The sequence below is a fragment of the Rissa tridactyla genome, chromosome 6 (genome assembly GCF_028500815.1).
Source record: "Rissa tridactyla isolate bRisTri1 chromosome 6, bRisTri1.patW.cur.20221130, whole genome shotgun sequence".
In the NCBI taxonomy this organism is placed as follows: Eukaryota; Metazoa; Chordata; class Aves; order Charadriiformes; family Laridae; genus Rissa; species Rissa tridactyla.
The window spans coordinates 53,400,295-53,422,418 of NC_071471.1; the positions used below are offsets into that span (position 1 = coordinate 53,400,295).

The 22,124-nt window shown below is 38.4% G+C and overlaps 1 protein-coding gene across 6 annotated transcripts in view; it reads right to left on the bottom strand.

The window, feature by feature from the left end:
* Positions 1–20,479, bottom strand: part of ERCC6 (ERCC excision repair 6, chromatin remodeling factor) — a 49,458-nt gene extending 28,979 nt beyond the window's left edge. The window contains exons 1-7 of one of the 6 annotated variants that reach the window (XM_054204875.1): positions 20,390–20,474; positions 19,908–20,126; positions 18,918–19,351; positions 16,269–16,389; positions 13,899–14,007; positions 11,410–12,136; positions 2,086–2,211 (exon numbers count right to left, since the gene is read on the bottom strand). In XM_054204875.1, the coding sequence (XP_054060850.1) occupies positions 2,086–2,211; positions 11,410–12,136; positions 13,899–14,007; positions 16,269–16,389; positions 18,918–19,348 (1,514 nt within the window). In that variant the 5' untranslated portion in view covers positions 19,349–19,351; positions 19,908–20,126; positions 20,390–20,474. The other 5 variants (XM_054204879.1, XM_054204876.1, XM_054204878.1 and 2 more) reach the window with 5 other exon arrangements.
* Between the last annotated feature and the right edge of the window lie 1,645 nt (positions 20,480–22,124).

Genomic DNA, 22,124 nt, shown 5'->3' on the forward strand with positions numbered 1-22,124 from the left:
AATGGAAAAGATGCAGGTGCTTTCTTTGTATAATCATATAAACATGCAATAATTGCAACTATGCAAAAATTAAAGTAAATCCTCCCCCCCATAATTTTTACAGTTGTAAGGAGAGATAATCAAATCTCTTTAATCTTATGCTTTCATTGCACCAATTTTAATATTTTGGTTTTTACCCCCAAATTACCATAGAAGTAAAATAAAAATGTCGCTTTGTCTTCCAAACTAGTTGTGTTTGGACTGTACTTCACATGAGCAATCATCTGTGATGCACCCCTCAAAATTCACCACAGTAGCTAGCAGCATTTAGCTGCATTGCTGCCGAGATAAAATTGCGTTTCAGAGGTATCAGGGAAATCACACGCTGAAAGCAATTAATGAAGAAACCTGGTTTCCTGTTTATACAGACAGCATTCTCTCAGGCTAAGTGCAGACAGTATAAGGCAACGTTTGTAAGTCAGTCTTGCTCACTATGTTTGGTTTTATTCCACAGCAGCACCAATTGTATTCTTGCTGAATGTTCCTCAAAGCAGACAAGTATACAGGGAAGAAACAGTCCACTTTAACAGGCTTACCAAAGAAGGGTCTACTATTTCTGGTGTGAGCTAACGTTTTCAGAATTCAATTCAGCTAATACAGGAGGAACACTTCCAGTATACAGCTATACACACCTCCTTGGGTCAATATACCTCCACATTTTGTACTGAACTTGCTCAGAACAGAAAGTTTAATGCCTATTGACTATGGGCCTACCTACATTGGAGATTTCAGCATTTAAGTTACAAGTCAGACGAATCATTCAACTCAATTGATCTTTCTAACCACTTAGGAAGTTTTGCCAACTGACTCATGCTTGCAGGGATACCCTTCATTAGCGAGGCTGATATCTCCAAGATTAATTTTTAGTTGTCCGCCTTATTTCAATTCCCTTTGGGTTGCTCAGACCACACATCCGTTCTCAGGATGATTACTTCTGCAGTACCTTTGCATAAACAACTGGAGACCACATATTGGCTGTGTATGGTCCTGGCAACCAAGTCATTAATTCAATCCATTTCAGAGCTAGTGCTTTCCTCCTGAAGTAACTGCAGGACAACAGTAATAATTTCTTTGAGGTTAAGACTAAGTGGTCCTGTTGGAAGGGATACCATGCACACTCGTTATAAACCAGGGCTTTCTACTACACTAATGATAAGATTCTAGAGAGTTAGCTTTTGAAAAAGATGTTTTTCCTGCTGTGCAAAATGTTGCCAACAAAAACGAATTCAAGCCTATTATGCATGAAAGTTAAGGGAGAGATTATGGACGAAGTTAACTTGTCAGCTGCTAGATTGTTTGAGCTGCCTTTTGTAAATAGCTTTTTGTGATGAACTTGAAAGTATCACTGAGCACCATGGTCTTAAAAAACTGAAACAGAAAGCAGTCATGTCCAAATCCAGCATTAAACGATGAAAGAATGAGTTGTAGAGTGTTTTCCACCTACTAAAGGAATTACGAACGCACTCTTCATATTTTAAAATTTTACTGGGAAAAATGTTCAAGACTATTTTATAATATGAATTATAAGTAGTTACTTTGAGTAGTTATTTAAAGAAAAAGTTCTACATATTTTTTGCTGGCAGAAAATTTCACTCATTCCACCCAATCACAAACACCTACATTTCTTGTTTTCATTTATCACAACTTGCCAACACCTTGTTCTCCAAAGTTATTTTACCACTCTACACTTGAATTAAAAGAAAGCACTTATCAATAAGAGAAAACATTTATAAAAATAGACAAGGAGAGTTTCTCAATTCATAGTTTAGCTAATACGCATTCACAATATTCACATCAGCCAGTTATCATCTGTATTTTCATGAAACTGCATCTTGTGCTTGTAATAAATTAGGTTCTTTGAGGTTTGATGCTGGAGCCTTTTAAAATGAAATAATCCTACAGAAACAACTGAAGTAGAAGCTGAAGCATCATTCACTGAAGTAAAAGTTACAGCAAAGGGCACCCAGAAATCACCATAACTGCTACTACCAATATTATTAACACCATACAGCAGCACAATATTAAAATAAAGTACACACTACATACTTAAATAGCTTTTTGAAGAGAAATCCTGGTACTTTGAAACCCTCTTCAAATTCAGTGTCACTTTCTTCAGAAAGTTCTTCAGCTGTTTGATGTTCTTTGTCCTTCAAACATTCTTTTTGCCACCTCCTAGAGTGATACAAGGAGTCGATATGCAATTATTGCATAGAAAAGATACTATATGAAAACTACACTGAATTTTTCCATCAGGTAAAAACCCAACAAAAATGCATTCTCTGATGTCATGATTTAAATAGTAATCCTTTGGTATTAGTATAGCTAATAGTATAACAATAGTAGAGCTAATTAGTATAGTTAGTTACAATTTTCTACAGACATAAATACTAATTCAATGGAATCAACAGTTGACACCATCAAAAAAATCTGGCTACCTTAAATTCCTAAACCTCCACAACAAACCCCACAAAAATATGAATAAAGCTTAGGTATTCCAAAGCTATTTTATTAATTTAACCAAATATTTAAATAACTTCCTTCACACAGAGAAATGCGCAGCAGTTTAATCTCATAGAGAGGACTCAGCTGGAGACATCACAATCTTTGGGGTGATATGCTCTAAATCTATTAAGCAGTCATTATTAAGGCAATGAGTTTTTTGAGGTTATAAAATTACAGAGTGATTTGTGGTCTGCAGTCTAATCTTATTTGGACTCTAGGCAGGTTAGAGAATTGCCTTCCCATCCCATCATTCTCCCCTGCTTTTGAAAAGGTACGAAAGAAATCTTCAACATCCAAGGAAACTATGAACTTGTGTTTTAGTGACTCAAAAGCATCCACCTGTAATAGTAAAGCGTACGCTACTGCTAGCTGGGTATGTACTAACCAATTCACAGCACTTTGCTGACAATTTGGGTTTTGCTGGAATTCTCCCATGAAAGTGCCGTTCACTGCAGGCACACTGAATGTGGTGTATAAACCAACAAAATCCCTACAGCAACTGGCAAGCTACAGAACAGATGAAAAACATTCTTATGTTACTCCTCTAGATGCAGTGGAAAAGCAGCCATATTTCGTCTCAGAAAAAGGCTGAAGGAGACCTGATATATCTGAAGTATCTGAAATATAGAACAGGAAAGCTAAAATCGTTCAGGTCCCAAAGAACTAGAAATAGTAGTGATGGTATGAAAAGATGCAAATGGAAAATTCAGGCCAAAAAAAAGTAAGTTAAGCCACTTAGCAATGAAATCTACTGCATTGAAGAAACCCTGGAGAATGCGCTCCAGAACAGTCCTGCAATAACTGCATGGAGAAGGACTTCATAGGATGCAACAGCTTTCCAGTACACCTCTAGTTTCTGCATGACAAACATCACAGGTGAGTGAATAGTCCGCTTCCCTCCTGGTAACATTTTACCATTTACCCATTACACAAACAGCTTCTTGTTAGCTTAGGTTGCCTCTGTAGCAGCGAAAAAAAGAACAGGAAAATGGATCAACAGAGTTCTAAAGATCAAAACAAAACCCCCAACCCTCTTCCCCAAAACACACTCCATATTCTGGGAAAAAGGATTTCTGAACTATTTAAAAATATGAGGAAATTCACATTTTCCTCTTTTTTTTTTTTAATTTTAAAAGTTATTAATCAGGATTTTTCTGTAAAGCTCTGCATTGCTTTCAAGCATTTGAAGATAAACTGCATCTAGAGGTTGACGTGCAAACTGTATTTTATTTCCAGCCTTGCTATGGACAATACAGTGTGCTTTAAGCTTATGGGCTGAGTGCCTTATGTTTTCAAACCTACCAGCCCAATTTTATCCGTGTCAGGAAAAAGAAGCAATATCATAAAAATGTTAACTTCTGGCCTAAAGCTGACGTTACCATCAGCTACAGAAACTTAATCAGTTTCACTACCTTGATTGCCAAAAGAAGGGAGACAGAAGTCACTGTTAAAACTTCTCTCAAAGAACTGCCTGTAAGACAGCTACCATCTCTGACATTTTGCACTTCCAACCTGGCAAACAAACCAGAAGGCACCATAAAACGTCATCTCAAGCATTGCTCCAACTCTCTAAGACTTCAGCCATGCTGCTATCTAGCTCTGTCATGTTAAGAGCAGGCATGACTGGCACAATGTCATTTATCGTAACTCCTTCCAGCCTGATATGAGAAGTGCCTTCTCCACTAGAGAAAAATCCTCTTAGCTAAAACCATTTTAAATCAAATTTGATTCAAGTTTTCTATCTTGAACACATAAGTGAAGGAAAAAAACAGCCAATCAGGCAACAAAGGTCTACTGTTCTCCTTGTATTTTTTAACTACATAAGCAGTCCTGGGGCAACTAAACCAATGATGCCTGTCTTTGTAAGGACACTATTCTCATTCTCCGGTATGAAATAAGGTGAAAACACTAAGAGAGACTCTTCTTGCTGTTAGGTCATTCAAAATCATCTTCCACGGGATCTGCAATCTCATAACAAGATTTAAGCTCAAGTTGTGTTTTCTCCAGTTGCAGCATAAATAGAGTTTCTCTTGTCTTCCTGACCACTTACTTCAGCAAAACTTGTTGAAATTTCCACTTAAAGGTTTCTGCATCTCTCGGAAACTTGTTTAACAAAACCTGGGTTAGGAACAAGAGAACTGTGGAAGGAGTTCAACACTTCATATACAAACATCGCAATCATACATCCTTTCTCATGAAAGAAAGCTAATTATGGCAGGTTTCTAGATCAGCTTTTCACCAGCATCTTTTGGGAAAACACATCCTGACTTTATGGAACCAGTCACAATCTTGGAACTCTGGTATTGTTTTATTAAGTGAAAATAAATACCACCATCTCCAAATATACACAAATTCCACTAACTGCCAAAAATAATTGCACTGAAAAACTAACTAAACACAATGCTGGACAGGTTTAGAGTGCCAGCTTCACTGGAATATATTTTAATCTCTTAACACAGGAAGTCTTCATAAGCAAAAATCACAATGGAGAGAAAAAGCAGCATTTGCAGGGGAAAAAACCCATAGGATGGACAAAGATAATCTTCAGTTTTCTGATTAAAAACTGATGAGTTGCTAATGTTTATTATTGGATTGTTCTTATTTCATTATATGAAATCATGTATCCAGTTAAGTAGTAAAAAAAGAACTTACTAAAAATATATACAGTGTCAAAGTTTTCCCCACAGATACTTTTATATAGTTATCCTAACACAGGAATGGAAATATCTATCTTAGACTAGTCTGTTAAATTTTTTATTTAGGAAAATAACATTCATGATCTGGAGTCCAGCAGGCAGATATGACACATTCTAGAGGCCCAGCACAAAAAAGCATTTATTTTTGTTCAGTACCACCATGTTGTGCTATCAGACACAGATGGTCAATTATTCTTCTGAGTTACAGATAAAGACGCAGGATTCAAATTCACAAATGCTGACAGTCATTGCTTCAGACTGTGTCGTTACTGGAACCAAGGCACATCAGAACTTGATTGTTTTATCTGAGTGGGTCATGACAAAACTCAAAACAAGGAAGAAAACTTCTACTTACGACACTAAAATCAAAACAATTGTAGACTGCACCGCTTCTGAAGTGACAGCTAGACAAATAATCCATATTAAACTCAAGCAGGGCAATAATTTGTACAAGAGTTTGCTTCTGATTCTATATTCCAATACGAATCACCACTAGCCAACACTGGAGTTTCAGTCTCCCCTGGGAAGAAAGACATTGCCCTCTAGTGTACATTAGAAAAAGTGATCCAGAAACAACCAAGAAGAAACGTTTGAGCTTAGCTTGTAGCTATCCAGGAATTTAGGCGCTTCACCTTAATATAATTACTACATTTTCTGCAAGAAGTGTGATTAATGTTGGGTTTTCTCTTAAAATTATTAGCTACCTAGAAAATACATATGTCTAGAATTTGAACTAATAAATCCCGTACTTGATTTTCCTAAGAAAAATTTATTTTATACACACTGTATCTGTTACTTTACTGAAGTGTATAATTACACAAGCTGTAGTACTGAAGGCTCTGGCACTACATCTCTTCCAAAGGTCTGGAGGGTTTTTTCCCCTCAATTATGCATTTAAAGAAAAAGCAGCAATTTGTTTTTACCACCAAAAACTTTCAAAGTCTGAAGATGCTATTCAGTTTTTGAAAGGCTGTGAAGTTAATGTGAGACATTGCATTAAGATATTCTACACTAAAGTGCCATTGTTTTCTTTAAAATAGTGTAAATATGTAAATGGCTGAAGCAATGGGAGGGCAAACACCATTTGCTAGACCACATCAGTCAGTTGGTCAGTCTGCTCTTGTACCTTTCCCCAGAAGTCAAACTTTGGAGGGAGAAACATAGCTCATATTTCACTTAACTACAGAATAACGTATTGACCATACGCACCTCAGTTAAACACCATTAGTATGTCTAAACAACCAGAATATACAGGTTTTACTATACCACCAAGTCTCTTGAAAATAAAAGCATGACCTTTGAGAAATCTATTTTATGTTGTCCACTGTCACTGACAGAAATACAGTTTCATTCTGAAAGCGCAGTATGAAAGCCATATATCATACAATTAAATCTTTCTTAATATAAGAATGCATTGAGATCCTAAGCCCATTTCCCATTTATTGCAATACCCTAGAAAGAAATTCTCCATCCCAAACAGTAATGAGAACAATTTGATTTTTTTAAAAAAATACAGTCAGGAACCAAGCTGAGTGTTTAATATAGTTTGCATTTGTGAAGCACAATATGTTTTCTATTTTAGACAGCTAAGAATCCCTTACAGATTATTCTAATTTGCTAAATTGAAGCATTCAGCATTACTTTTCTGATCTAACTTTTTATGGTCTATATGGGTGGATTTAATTGGTACATCCTAACAGATGAAATACATGCAGTTAGTACCACAAGTCTCCATAAGTAAATTAAGACTGATGTAGACAATTACACACTTGAGCTTCGAATGAAAGGTGTACTCAGTGAGTGAGCCAAAATATATCTTCGTTTGTGTCTCGGCTTTGTCATTTTAAAGAGCAGTTAGGATGCTCTAAGAAAGTATCTTTTAGGGAAGGTAATATTTAATCCTGTTTTAATTTATAACTCCAAAACATCAAGAGATTCAGTGACTCAGATACTTCAAAGACAGCTAGCACACGAAAACTGATCTGAGAAAAAACAACTTATTTTTAAGCAAATTTTATTTTTTGATTTGATTCTTTCTGTCAACTGCTTTGTGCACTGATAGCCACAACTTCCAGCTACTCAGCTGCTTGGATGTCACGTGGAAGACACGGAAAGAAACCGCTTTCCTAGCCTTGTCTCTGAGCACTGGACAGTAACTGAAGAATTCAAACAACTGTACTCCATGAACTATACAGAATACAGAAGAAGACACAGATATGGCACTTATCTCCTGTAACATGACATGTAATTCCTTCCTTGAAGCAGCAGGCAAATGCATACTGACAACTGCTATGGGAATAGTGACCATAAGACTGATAATTTTTTGTTTTGATTCCAAGATATTACTTTATGCAGATACAGTATTAGTGATGTCAATAATGTAAGACATTAACTACATATATTATAAGCAGCAAAAATTACTTGGTTATACTTACGCATTGGATTTTAATACATGCAAAGGAAAACTTGGATTAATATGCAGAACAAAATAACAATCCTGACAAATTGCAGTTTTCACATTTGCAAAGTCTTGAGAATAATACAAGAAAACCATACATCAGTTTTCTTGTTGAAAACACAGAAAAGGTTTATTTCCTATGCATTTAATCGGCATACAAGGTTACTTTTATTTTGTGGTCCTAGGTAAAAAAAGGTGAAAACAGGTGTTCCCTCACTCATTCCATATTGAATTCATTCATTCCATTCAAAGAAACTGGCTCTGCCATGACCTGACCACCATTCCACCAGGCAGGAGGCACCAGGTTAAGACTCCACCAGCACCAATTCTGAATACTTCCAGACCAAGATGGTCACTGTTGAGTATAACAAAAATATACATCCATAACATACCTGTTTATGCAGATGAAGTCTCCAAGACCCCCAGCACCATCCTAGAGACTGATTACTTAGTCCTCTAGGTTCAGCTGGTAATAGCATGAAGGACAGTTGGGAATGATGATATGCTACTTTTCACTGAATCTGAAACTTATCTTTTAGCTGCCTGACAGCATCCTACTTATTTACCTTAGTCTCCATAACCCTGATGTTCCTTGCTACATTACTCTTGAGAGCTATGGTTCACCTTAGACGTTACTCTTTCTGGAACAGATTTTTGCTCTGCGTGTCTGCACAGCAACATGGCTCCAGTAACAGTAACTAGAGGAAGGCAAGACCCACGCAAGGGAAAAGAACTGAAATTAGTGAGAGCATGAGCTGAATTCTCTTTTCACGTTCCACTGATCACATCTTGCCTTCAGGAGTTGCCTTCAGGAGGAAAGGAAAGAGCTGGGTGCTCTCCCGCCTGCCCTGTTCACTGCAGATAACACCAGCTCCTGTGCTGAAAACAGTCTCTTGTCCTAGAGATGCTTCGCAGTCCTGCAGTTAGCTAATTATCATGCTTTAAGAACATCATCATCTTATCCCCTTGACACAGACCAATCTCTTCAAGTCCCATCTCTGAAAAGTTTTTATGTAAAGGAAACTCATTTTCCATCTTTAAGAGCGTAGGACTGTATTCAGCACCAAGCACAAGACTAGATGTTCAGAAGACTAAAGTAATCCTAAAGGATTTTCCCCTGCCTCTCTCAGGGGTAAAATATACCATAATCTCACCCATTTATTTGCATTCAAAAGTAAAACTGACATGAAACAAGACATAAATGTAAGCAAATGACAGCATTTCTATAGCATTCTTAATATGTTTCTTAATTCACTACATTTTATTTTCTCATGGCACTTCCCATAATGAAGATTACCTGGGGGTGTCAGCATAAAAACGTCAATGTGGACAGCTGCAGCTTAACAGCCACAATAACTGTAGCTATGAAATTTTTAAGAGATGTAGTGTTTTGGTAGCAATTACAGTTATTGATATTTCTAAAATTCATTTAGGCTTTTATTGTAACTTTAGTAACCAAAAGAAATGTAGTCTATGATATGACTTTGCTAAGGATAAATTGTCACAATCTTAACGTTATTAAAAAACGTGTTTGAATGAATTTAAACTGTGAGTCATATTAAAACTTTCAATCAAAATAAATTACTCTTGATGAAAACACTGAATTAAAAATGATTTAATATTGGTCTAATTTAAATGCGAAGAGTACAGTTTTATTCAATAACATAGTAAATATTTTACCAATTAAGTACAATTAATTTTTGTTAATGCATCCAATAAAAAACATATTTCTTTTTGACCCTTTGGACATTGCTCAGATTAGCCTCTTGCTGAAATGTTCTATTCAAGAGCAATAAACTATGCTTTAACTTTGAAAAGTAGCACCCTGGGATAGCAAACCTATTGCCTCAATATCAGCTCCTGATCTGCCTTTGTAACCTGGGACATGAAAGTGAAGTTGGGCTCATCCTACCTGAGTTTTTTTTTTACCTGTAATTCTACAACTGTCAGTACCTATGCTATCAGAAGATACCTCTTCCTCCACAGCAACCCAACCTCTCACCACAGGAAGAGATGGTGTTTATACCTCTGCTTCTTGACCCCTTCTCTGATACAGCTTCATTTAAATCCATAAGATTTTATATTTCCATAGAAGTGTAAAATTCGAGTTCCCAAGCCTTAACTGAGTTCCTTTGCTGGGCCTTAGCACCACATCAATCACCCTTCACTGATAGCTCTAATACATATTCCTCCTTCCACTCTAGAGCAGCTGTTTTCAAGTTGGAACCCGTGATTTTTCTAGAGGACTATAAAACTACTTGAAAGACATTTACTGAAGGTAGTTAATTGAAAATACGCATGCTATCAACAAAGTGAAGTTCACTATATGAAGCTCGACCCTTATACTAGAAAAGGGACAACATGCCAGTGGTTAAAGAACAATTAAAACAAAACAACCATTTTAGTGATCTTTTATCTTTTGACTGGCATGTCTAGTTCGCATTTTAACAGCTTAACAAACTACATGTCACTTTGTTGCCCCTTCAAAATGTTTTCCAGACAGTTGTGAAAGTGGAAATATTGCTCAGTCTTATTGTTAGGAGCTCAACAGCTATGCTATCAGTAGAGAAAGCGTCTCAAGAGCACACTGTAGCTACAGAGAGATCATCAACACACAGGTTATATAAACTTCATAAATCACAGATTAGCACAAGATGTTTCACCTGCCATTTTCAAAAATAACTTGTGTTCTTAGGTGTATTTCTCCACTCAACATACTGGACTCTCCTTGGAAACCTTCCTCAGTTTACAACCTTAGGTCATCATAGCAACAGAAAACACCACTAGTACCACCACTGTCACTATTTCTTTAAATAAGGATGTTTTTACCCTCACTCTCATCAAGACCAAAGAGAGGAAAACATCACTGTCAAACAGAGCAGCTCTTTTTAGACTCGACTAAGAGCTGTATAAATGTTCAGTCTTCATTACTTCTGTCTTCTAATAGATCTAATAATATCTCTTCTACAAGAGATACCATATGCTGATAATCAAATAATATAGATATTGTCCTTTCTGGCATAAAAGTTTTTGCAAGGTTAAATTCAAAAGATCCTTTTAATACTGATTTTCAAATAAACCTGTTAGCCATATAAACTATATGTAATTGCATCGGATTTCAATAAACTAACAGATTCTACAGAAATAGTATGTAACTATAATTTCTTCAAATGATTTCTTTTTGACTAGAAGTTAATAATTTAAAGCCAAAACCTAAGCATCTCACCCAATCCCAGACCAAAGATTTCTCTCACAGTGGAAAAGTGCCATCCTTCTGAAGAGGGAGGGCATTGTCTGTCTGCACTGTAATTTTGCCCATCAAACAGAGGCTTTTTTTTTTTTTTCCTCTTTTTAAAAGGTAGGTATATGATCTAGAAACAAAGGCAGTACTTAAGCATAAAGCTGCCAAGTAATATGTGTTTGTTTTTTTTTTTTTTTTATATGCTCCATTTTGGGCACATTCAGAATTCTGAAAACAAAAACACACACACTGATACAGAAGTAGCTTATTACTGAAGGACCTGTAACAATCAGAAAAATCTATCAGTAAAGTCCTTGTAATTCAGCGGTATGTCTGATTTCTTTTGGAAGGTTATGATTATTCTGACTGTTTCGTTTCCCATACTTTAGTTCCTAGCCATGTATTACAGACATTGCCCGTTGTGTGTTCAACATAATCTGTTCGTGTTACTTATAAAAATGTCTAGGACTAACCTTAGTCTCTGCTTATAATAGTCTTCGTCTCCATCATCTCGCCATCTCTTCACTTTGCGCTTCCCCAGTGTCTGCTCTTCTTCGTCAGAGCTTGGAAAGAAGTCAGCATCATCTTCAGCTTCTTTAAAATCTCTCTTCACCAAGTATTTTTTTTTTCTTGACAAATTCCTGAGTTCATAATCAGAATCATTCTCAGCATGAGGAGATGCCTGCTCTTCCTCCTCTTCTACTGCTTCTGGATCAAAGAGCTCCTCATCAGGTACATACTCAGACTCTCCACTGTCATCTTCCTGTTCACGCTTGAACTTCTTGGCCTCAAGATATTTCTTTTCTCTTGGAATCTCTGCCTTTGACTGTATCTGGAGGGCATGCTTCTGAAGTCTTCTCAGGTGTTTTTTTAACCGCTTATCTGTTTTTGACAGGGCTTTACCCTTTTTTTCCTTTGTAGTAGACGCAGGAGCTTTGCTCTTAACATTTTTGGCTTGCACTTTCTTTTTTGCTCCTTTGTGAAGCGATAACTTCTTTCTTTCAGATAACAGCTTATCTTGGTCGGCTAAGTACTTCTCAAAATCAGATGCTTCATTTAGCATTAATCGTCGTGTCTTCCTCTCTGGCTTCTGAGGTATTTTAGTTCCAAATGGAGTCATCTGGCCAGTACGAATAAGCTCATCCCACTCTGTTTCCTGAACAGGCATAAGCATACTCCCAAGACATGATGGACCAGGTTCTACAACAAAAATCAGAACATTCAGCATCTTTAATACCTTCTGAATAACTCAAACACAGGACCAAGGGTGGTTTTTTACCTCCTTCCCCCTCCCCCAGCTTTATATGCATTCAGTTCAATTTTTATATATATAACTTAAAAGCCCAAATTACCGTCTCACATAATATTTGAAGTTCAAAAACGGCAAAACCCAACAAACAGAAGGCTGAAAAAGTCCAACTGTAACTTTTACTTCAAACTACTTCTCAAACTTTATATAGGAGACATTATACATACTACAAAAACACGAATACTTCTGAAAGAACACACAGCAGCAAAAACTATCTTAAAATTTTTTCAGTCCTATTCATAAGCTTGAAATTTGACATTTCATACAGGACAGACACAAATCTTACAAAACACATAAAAGACTGCCTTCCCACATGCCTCAAAAAAAAAAAAAAAAGAAAACAAACCCCATCTTCCCACTCCACAATACTAAAATTAGGATTATGACTTTAAAAGTCAGATTGGCTGCACAGCATGTTTCCATAGAAGAGCACTTCAGTTCGACTGCGTACACAGTTACTAAACATATTAACACAAACTATAATTTGTGTCTGAAACCAAAGAGGTGGAAAAGCTCTTGAATTCAGGAAGCTGAAGGGGAATTCCAAACTGAAATCTATTATTAGGGCGCAAAATTTCAAAATAGCTGTACCAGAATTGCCAGCATGACACACTACTGTATATGGTCCCATTTAAAGCACTGTATTTATCACCAAAACATGTTTAACAAGTAATGATGATGCATCAGGCATGATATTCCTCCCTCTCCACCCTCTCCGTTTCTCAAACTACTGGAACCGCTGAACTCCATTTCTTCTGTCTTGGGGTCCATTCGCTTCCTAGTTACATTTCATCACACTGGGTGCCTGAGTTTTACTGCATGAACCCATTCAACGAAAAAGGATTAAAGACGCTTTTCTACTTTTCAAAGTTTACTGAGGTTTTGACTCCTCTAAGATTTGTTGAACCAGGAAAGAAGCCTGAGCTCTGTGAGATCTGGAACCCACTCTAGCCACATCTGTAATGGACAAATAGCACAGAGGCACAGAGTTTATACTTCTGCAAATAACAATATAACCCAAAGATGATGTGCAGAAGTCAATGGGTTTCAAACTTGCCCTGCAGAATACTGCAGATTAGTGACTGTGGCAAAGACGGCCAGGCTGGAGTTACAAAATCCAAGCTCAGTTTGCAGACAGCAGTGAGAAAGAACACCTAATGAAACACTGAGAGAACAAATATCCTGCTTTGGAAGAAACCTTATTTTTAAAATCACAGTGCAGCCTGAAAGAGAGAAGCACTTCCTCCTTCCATTTCTACTGATACTTCCCAACAGTAAGAAAAACCAATTTTGTTAATGCTGATTGATAGCATCCAGCATATAAAATGTAATTCAATCATGATGTTAGTCATTTTTATCAGATTAGCTGTGAAAAAATGTTAGGATTTCCAATTTATTAAGCCCAATACTCTAATGTGCCTCAGCCATCCCTACTGAGCTGAACATGGATTAACATCCATTTTCTAAAACTTCCCACATGAATATGCCAGGATCTGCAAGTCTGCAGGTGCAGAGAAAAAGTGTTCTTAACTCGCTCTTTGAAAGCAAACCACTGAAATTTATTTCCTTATTGGCAAAGATCTTGTAAACTAGCTTCAAACAAAAAAAGGCGTTACATAAAAGTAGAACAGAACTTTCAACCTTCTCCCATACCTTCATCCTCCTCAAATTCAATCTCATTTACTTTATCAAGAATCTCTGTTCCACCAAGAATTGCTTGGAGACGCTTTTGTTTTGCTTTGATCTTCTTTAGCTGTTGCTCCTTGAATGACAAGTAGATACATAATTGAATTTTTAAACCGGTTCATAAACTTGCTATCCTTTTAAACAGGACTTAAATGACTATATTTGCATTATTTTCCACCAGAAGCTCACATTCAAATGTTCACAGTATTGCATTCGAAATAAAAAAGAAGTGCAAAAAAAAAAAAACGTGTCACCACAATATCTGTAGGGCTCCAACCCACAGGACACACACGACTTTGTGTGCACAATCATCTTACGATATGCATACAATAAGATCAGATTGTTTATATGCACAAATTTCACATGCACATTATGCAGTTTTCTGTACATCTTTTAAGGTCATTTTATAAATGTGTTGATTCTAGTGAAAGAAGCCCATCAAGCAGATTAGTGACGTGCACAGAGAACACCAAAAGATTTCCTCATGATTTGCAAGACTGGGTTAATGGTTAATAACCCACTGAAAACAGATACAAGATTTATTTATCATCCCAGAAGTTTTGGAATCTTTTGTTAGAAAGAAACTGAAACTGTAAATCAGTCTGTCATCCTAATAAATATTTGTACACAGTTAATGCTGGAGTGGTCACAGCTAATTCAACAGCAAAAAATACAAAGTGAATAAGTGAAAAAGATCAACATTACAGATGCTATAATAAGTATAGTTCATTACTGCTATGAAAATAATTCACAGCTAGCTCTTCTGTTACACCTTTTACCTAATTGTAATATCCTCAATTGTATACTTACTGGTGATATTGCGATTCCTTTGTGTTACTAACTTTCATTTACATAACAAGAAATTTCAACCAGTAAAACAAAGACACAGGCAATGTAACTTTCCACATTTGTAACTCCATGCTTTGAAAATATTTCCTTAACAAGAGAGACACATACTTCAGTAAAAATCAAGTTCATGGCAAAATGAGCAATTTCTTTTTAGTGTATAACAGTTCACTAGCCGCACATGTCTTCATGTAGCACTTTTGAAACCATAAAGGCTAACTATATTGACGTATGGTACAATATATTATCTCCCGTGTAAGCACTATTATCCCTGCTACAACAGTACTTTATATCATAAACCACTCCCTGTATGACAGCTTTAAGGAAATAGCTGTCTTGTACCAGTCATTATTTTCCCATTTGTCTCAATAACAGAAGAATTCTGTTGTCTTTAACCATGTTTTTAAAATACTACAAAAGGAAGAGTACTAAAAGGCACTTCTCCATGCAAAAAAGTAGCTCAAGACCAGCTTTAAATACACTGCCTGCCTCCAAACAGCCTCCAAAACACTCTTGAGGTTATTAGGACCACTTTCGGAGATTATAGTTTTCATACAGGGATTTATCCTCACACTTCAAGGACTGCCAGAGATGGCTAACGATGAATTTGCAACAAGGTTTGAACTTCCCCTGCAAGTAATGCTTGCGTAAATAACTTCAAGTAATATGAAAACAAGCAAAATACAGTGTCCAATTACATGATCACCCTTTAGTGGTAAGTCTGGTTTAATGCATTTCTTCCCACTACTTCCACCTGGCTTACTCCTAGTCCCATGCCACTGTCCCCCCTCACTCTCTTAATTGGCCGAATTATGAGCACAGTGTTATCCAAGCTGCTGAAATGATCAAGCTTAAAAACCAAACAACTGAATGAGTCGGTGCAAATGGCCTGAGACTGGGAAGAAGCATATGAGGGCAAAGGACATTAAGTTTTTCAGTCAGGTTTATCATTAAGGAAAATGATAAGCTCCTTTAACTCGACTAGCTCCTTTAACTTACTACTCTGGCAGAAAAAAGCAGGAGAAGTTTCTGCCAAATCAATGAGCTAAAATGGCTCACAGAAAGGAATGATGTGTACTGGTACAAGAAAGACACAGGCAATGAAAGAGGATTAAGGAAAGGAAGGTAAGGAACGAAGACCAAGAGAGCTGAGGTTTAGGTCAACTATTGAATATGCCCTAACAATGCTTTGCTAATTCTCCAAATACTACTGGGAGGGATTTAATTAGATTAATGCAAATCAGTCTTCTGAGCAGCTCCTGGAATTTAGAATAAAATAAAAAAAAAAACAATTCAGTTCTCACTTTCACATATTTAAATCGGTTATTTACATTCTTTGGCAGAAAATTAAACCATTTAAAGGAGAAGGAACAGCAACTATAGATTGACTCTGAAGTATGTAATTAAGCAAGAATTATATCACATAATCCAAAACTTAAACCAAAGCACAAGCTAAGTATTGTCAGCAGGAAATTAACGTAATCTCATCACCTTGTTATATTTTTGCCGTTTTACAGAATCTAGTTTTCTGTTTATATCTTTGTTTTCGGCAGCCTGAGGTGAAAGTTGTTCAATAATTTTGTTTATTTGTTTCAGAGATGTTGTACATGATCTGAAAAAAACAAGAAGATTGCAATGTACTAGTTAACTCCGGTAACAAAAACAGCACATTCTCGATTCAGACAATTTAGAAATTCCAGAAGATTTAAAGTAAGATTAAAAAAGGTCTAAAGGTAAGTTTATAAATAAGCATCTCATATTTAAACAACACTGGAAATACTAAACACTTTAAAAAGTCGTAGTTCATAAAATATTTTTAAACAAAATTTTGCTAATACTAAAATTCCAAAGGTAAGGAAACTGAACAAATCACTGCAATATTTACTAGTCAAAAGTTACAAGTCTGATGATGACAATAAGCAAATGATAGTGGTTGTTTTTATTATTCAAGGTAAACAAAACGCAAAACAAAAATCTAAATGGGAAATCCCATGTTAATACTTCGATGCCATTATATAAGGAAGCCTTTTTCTTTTACCTTTACAATGTCTCTTTTACACAAAGAACAGACTACAAGATACAAATAAAGTTTCAGGAAGACAGACGAGCTCAAAGAATTAAAACGCACACCAACATTGAACTTCCCTTTCTCATGTGCTAGCATTTTTCACGTTTCCATATACAATACGGAATTCAGGTTGAACCAGATACTATAAGCTAATACCATCTGTTTCTGCTGCTGAAGTCATTTGCAAGGAAGAAGCCACTGCTCCACTGTCAGAAGCAACAAAACTAGCTTTCTTGATTCAAATAGCAGAATATGTCATAAAGATACCCGAATTAGCATTATGAAAAATGTCAAAGAAAACTTTTTACAACACCTGTGAAGTGGCCGTTATTCACTATTCACCTCACAGGCAAAGAAAAGCACTATGTAAGTCTCTGCAATTGTCAGGGAGGAAATTGTTGGGCCAAGTTTCTCTCGAGCTCTAATCTGGATTCTACCACTGTTCTTCTAGGAGATGTATTCTACCAGCTCCACAGCTATCACTGTCATCTCCTCCATTCTCTATCAACACTTTTGAACCACCCTGTCCCCCTTCTCAGTCTTCAGTTCTGTTGCTTCAAAGTACACCATCCTTTTGTGCATCTCCCACCTTTTGGCTCTTGCTTCCTTGGCCCTAGGGTCTCTTGACACCTACCACTACTGTCCTCCTCCACAAAGCTTTATTTAACAGGACTGTGGGATTTAAACTTCAACCATTTTTTATTCTCCTTCCTCTGATTAAATTTGTGTGTATATTACAGAATCATTCAGCTTCTACCATGAACTCTGTGCCAACTACTCAAAAACCACTTCTTGCCTGACTTTACCTCTTGTCATGCATTCATCGTGTTACAGGACTTTAACCTACGCTACCACGCTCTACTTATACATCTTTACTTTTGTTAGTCCCTCCGCTCAACAAGCCAGCTATCTCTCTAATTTCCTCCAAAATCAATTTTCAGACTTGCACATTACATCTTATACCGAAGAGGTTCTACAGACCCACAGAAACCATTTGTACGCCCTCCATGTAAATCTCATTTTACAACTTTAAGTGGAAGGTGAAAATAGAGCAGTAAGAAAAAAATCATAGGATGCTCCTTAAAGAATAAGAGGAAAATATCAACTAATTGACAGTGCCATGCACCACACTTTCAATAACCACATAATCTAATTGCAATAGTTACACTGCTTCATTCTTCCTCTCAATGATCACATTACTTATTACGTCCTTCTGCTACATAACATCTTAAATTAGATTCCGGTTTTGCAAACTAACTTAGTTTCACATCTCCACACCCAAACTGGAAAATTAATGAAGTGCATAAAATTAAGGATATGCATAACAAGAGAGCTATGCGAGAGTTCACATAGGTAATGGAGGCCTACAGAACTCTTGAGCACTAAAATCCAACATTAATGCAATACAGTGAAAGATGCATGGGTAGTATTATTTACCTGCAGTAGTTCACATGGTAACTCTACAATGAGACCAAAAACAGAAAGGGAGATCCAAGATCAAAACTCAAAAGGTCTGTGGTTCCTATCCCTCAAAGTCTTCTACTATCGCTATATCATGTTAATTAAGCATTTGATTCTTTTAAGGTGTCATTAAGTACTTCATACAAAAACTTGTGATAAGGTTGTTTTGGTTGTAGTCCACTCATGATATGGAGTCATACAAGTTACAGAAGACACATAACAGGAGGCAGATAACCCCATGAAGCATAGAGAATCGAAGAACTGGCACTTTTTCTGACTATAACTTTGAATAATAGAGTACAATGCAGTTCTCCACTGCCCAGAAAACAGACATGCATGTTTGTAATGTAGGAGACAAAGCAGAAAAAGGAGATGTGCTGTCCTCTACAGCCTTGATGCGTGACTGAATTAGTCAAATAAGAGCAATGAAGCATTGCTCTAATGTGAAAAATATTTTCACCTTTTAAAAAACGGTGGGTTACTCAGAAGAGTACATGTGCTCTAGTGCTTTCAAAATATCTTTTCGTCTTCCAGCTTTTAAAAACATGAGACACCAAGCCTCATTAGATAGTCAGTAACAGAAAGGAACAGTAAGAAAGGACACAATTTACCTTATGTCATCCAGCACTGACTGATATTCTTTCTCTGCGTCAGCTATTTTTGTGGCTTTATTAGCTTCATTAATTGCATTATCTACTTGCTGAAGAACTCCTTGCTCCAATACATCCTGGTCATAGACATCAACTCCTAGACCTTTGAGCTCAGCAGCCTGTGCACTATATGAGATGGACTGAATCTGCTGCCTGTTGATCTGTAAAAGCGGTTGTCCTCTTCTGGGCACCTCCAAAGGAACAGCCGCGGAAGTCGATGGCTGGCTGGCAGAGTTGGGAACTCCAATACTATTATCCAGGTCACTGTCACACGTGCTATTTTCTTGCTCAGTTCCCAGTTCCTCAACGTTATGCTGGCCATTATTGCTTGAAGTAGCAACAGGGTCTTGTTCTTGGATACTGTCTGGCAGATGGCTGTTGTCTGTTGGCATCTTCTGCTCAAAGGCAACAAAAAAGAGCCACATCACCATAAGAACATTCACACACACACAAAGTTCCTTATGGAGGCTGTGCCTAAATAAAAGTAAGCATGTTTCTTTATGAGAAATTCTTGTTTTAAAACACCTAGTAGTTTACTCCTCCATCAGTCCTCCCCCAAAAGTCTTCTCCGTGCTAATTCCCATAATGGAAAGGAAAAAGTGGCCAAAACTTCTTAAAGGCAACTATATGGAATACTCCTGGAAGACGCTGATATCAAGACCAATAAAATAACCTGTAAAAATTACTCTCCTTTCAAATTTCACCTCTCAAAATCACTCTGGCAAGGAGAGTGAGCTCTTGTGTGCAAATGTGGGCTCCAGAAGACTATAACACAACAAAAACACGTGCAACTTAGCATATCCTAAACCAAAAAGTACAAGTTTTTGAAACAGGATAAGACTTGCTAGTGAAAGCACTGATGAGAACAGCTGGCTGTAGTTTGACAATTCAGCTTTGAAGCAGAACATAAAGCATCTTAGTTGTTAGGAAACTGACACTGGAGTGACTTACAAAGACTGGTATTGTTTGGAGCCTTCAGAGTGAGACAGTTTTCTGAAAGGATGTATGTTTTTATCAACTTCGGTGAGAAAGAGCTATCACTAACTTGCAGGAAGACACTATCAAGGCAGGTGGGCTTCCTTAGCAACCTCTCCCACCATGGCAGCCGTGGATCCCAGTCACGGCTCAGCGTTTCCTTCCATCAGCTCCGAGCACGCACCGGGTCCGACCCTGCATCAGGCAACATGACAAGGCCGCGCACCGGCCACCTCCCTGCGAGGGACCCCGGACACCGCCCGCCCGCCCCTCGCCTACGCCGTTCCCCACCTTCCCGTGCTTCGCCGCCGCTCTCTGAGAGCAAGGCCGGGACAGGACCGCTGGCCCGAAGGCCCGGCCGAGATGGAAACGCGAGGGGCTGCGGGGGGCAACGCCTCTGCCCGGGCAGGGGACGGGCAGGGCCACTGGCGGCTTCCGAGGCCCACCGCGGGACTCACCTCGCCACCCGGCAGCCGAAACACCTCACCGACGCACAACACCGGCGCACCACCCACCCACGCCGAGCACGACTGCGTCACTTCCTCAGCGTCGGTGACCGTCACGGCAGCGCATGCGTCGCCCGTCAGGCGGCGGGGAGCGGGTAGAGGGCGGGTGGCCGGGAAGCCACCAGCAGCGGCCGCCCGCCGGCTGGGGATGAGCTGCCGTGGCCGGCGTGCGTGAGGGCGCTGGCAGCTGCAGGCCTTTGCCGTCAGGCCGCCTCGTTATCCCGGTGTTACCGGGCACGGGCCCGGCTTGGGCCACTTGCCCACAGGCCCACGGGTCACCTCGGGCTGGCCAGGCCGCAGAGGATCGATGCTCGTGGCAGAAGTGCCACAGACCACCGCCACACAGCAGCCGCTCGCAGGGACCGTTTCAGAAGTTCATTTTCCCCCCTTGAGCCGCCTGCACGTCAGGTGTCTGTCCCTTGAAAGGCTCGGGGAAGGACATGCAATTGCAGATCAGCCCAGGGCTCGAAAAACAGGCATTGTTGAGCAAATGGTGTTTGCTCAAGGTTCCTGCAAAGAAAAAAAAAGAGAAGGGTGCCACACAGCTGGGATATAGCAGCAGGATTGCTTATAGACCTAGTGAGCAACTGTCGAAAGGAGCAATGTTTTAAGGGCTACAGCTCTCCTGCCTGCTGGGCTCTGTAGCAGCAGTTAGTTCTGTTTTCTGCTTGCCTTTATGTTTTCTTCCTAATTCTCTGGTAGTGACAAAAGCAGAACACTAGATTTTCTTCAGGGCACCTTTCACGGTCTGTGCCATCTGTTCTTGTCCTTCTATATTCTCATTCCAGTGGCATGAGAGTCTTGGACCCAGCTCCCTCTCCTTTGGGCAGCAGAACTGAATTTACTTGCTGATAGCCTTGGGCCAGCTGTGAGAGGATAAATACATGGTAGAATATACGTGGAAATGTTTTGCTAATTAAATGCTGAGGCAGATAGAGTTTAACAGGGACAATTTGTGATTCACTTTGACCACAGAGTTGCTTTCTTCAATTGCCTTTTAGTTGTCCTGCTTCATGTATTCTTAATGCCATCTTTTTGCAGTGAATGTCTTGAAACAAGACACAGATTTTAAAAAATGTAGTATTATTTTGTAAATTATTCAAGGGTGGAGACGAGGCATATATAAGCAAGTGACAGTCATGGTAGCTTAGCCAACTCATGCTTAATTTCAGCAAAATGCTGCAGACCATGAGAGAGAAAGCTTGCCTGGTAATGATAGTGCGTTTATAGTACACCTGTGATCCAAAGAAGTCCCAGATCCTACTGATTAGTCACCCTGATTGTAGAAGATTATGATTGTAACTACTCAGAAATGTCACAGTTGTTTAACAGAGGAATAGCAGAGATGGTGTTTGTGTATGACTAGATGTAATGTTTTAATCACAAAAGTTTAAGGATGTAGGTTAGGGTATACAAGGAAAGAAGGTAACTTTTATTAGAATTTGGGCTTTGCCATCTTTACACCTTGCCTTTAGGTATTTGTACACATTGATGAGATCTTCCCTTCCTTCTTCGTTAGGCTGTGCAGTCCCAGCTCTTTTCAGCCTTTCCTCACAGGGGAGATGGTCTGGTCCCTTCTCATCTTGGTGGCCCTTATCTGGACTCTCGTACCAGGAAAGTCTTAGTCTCTCTAGACATTGGTTGTCTGACATTTTCTCAGCTGTGTTCCTACAGTGCATTGATGGAG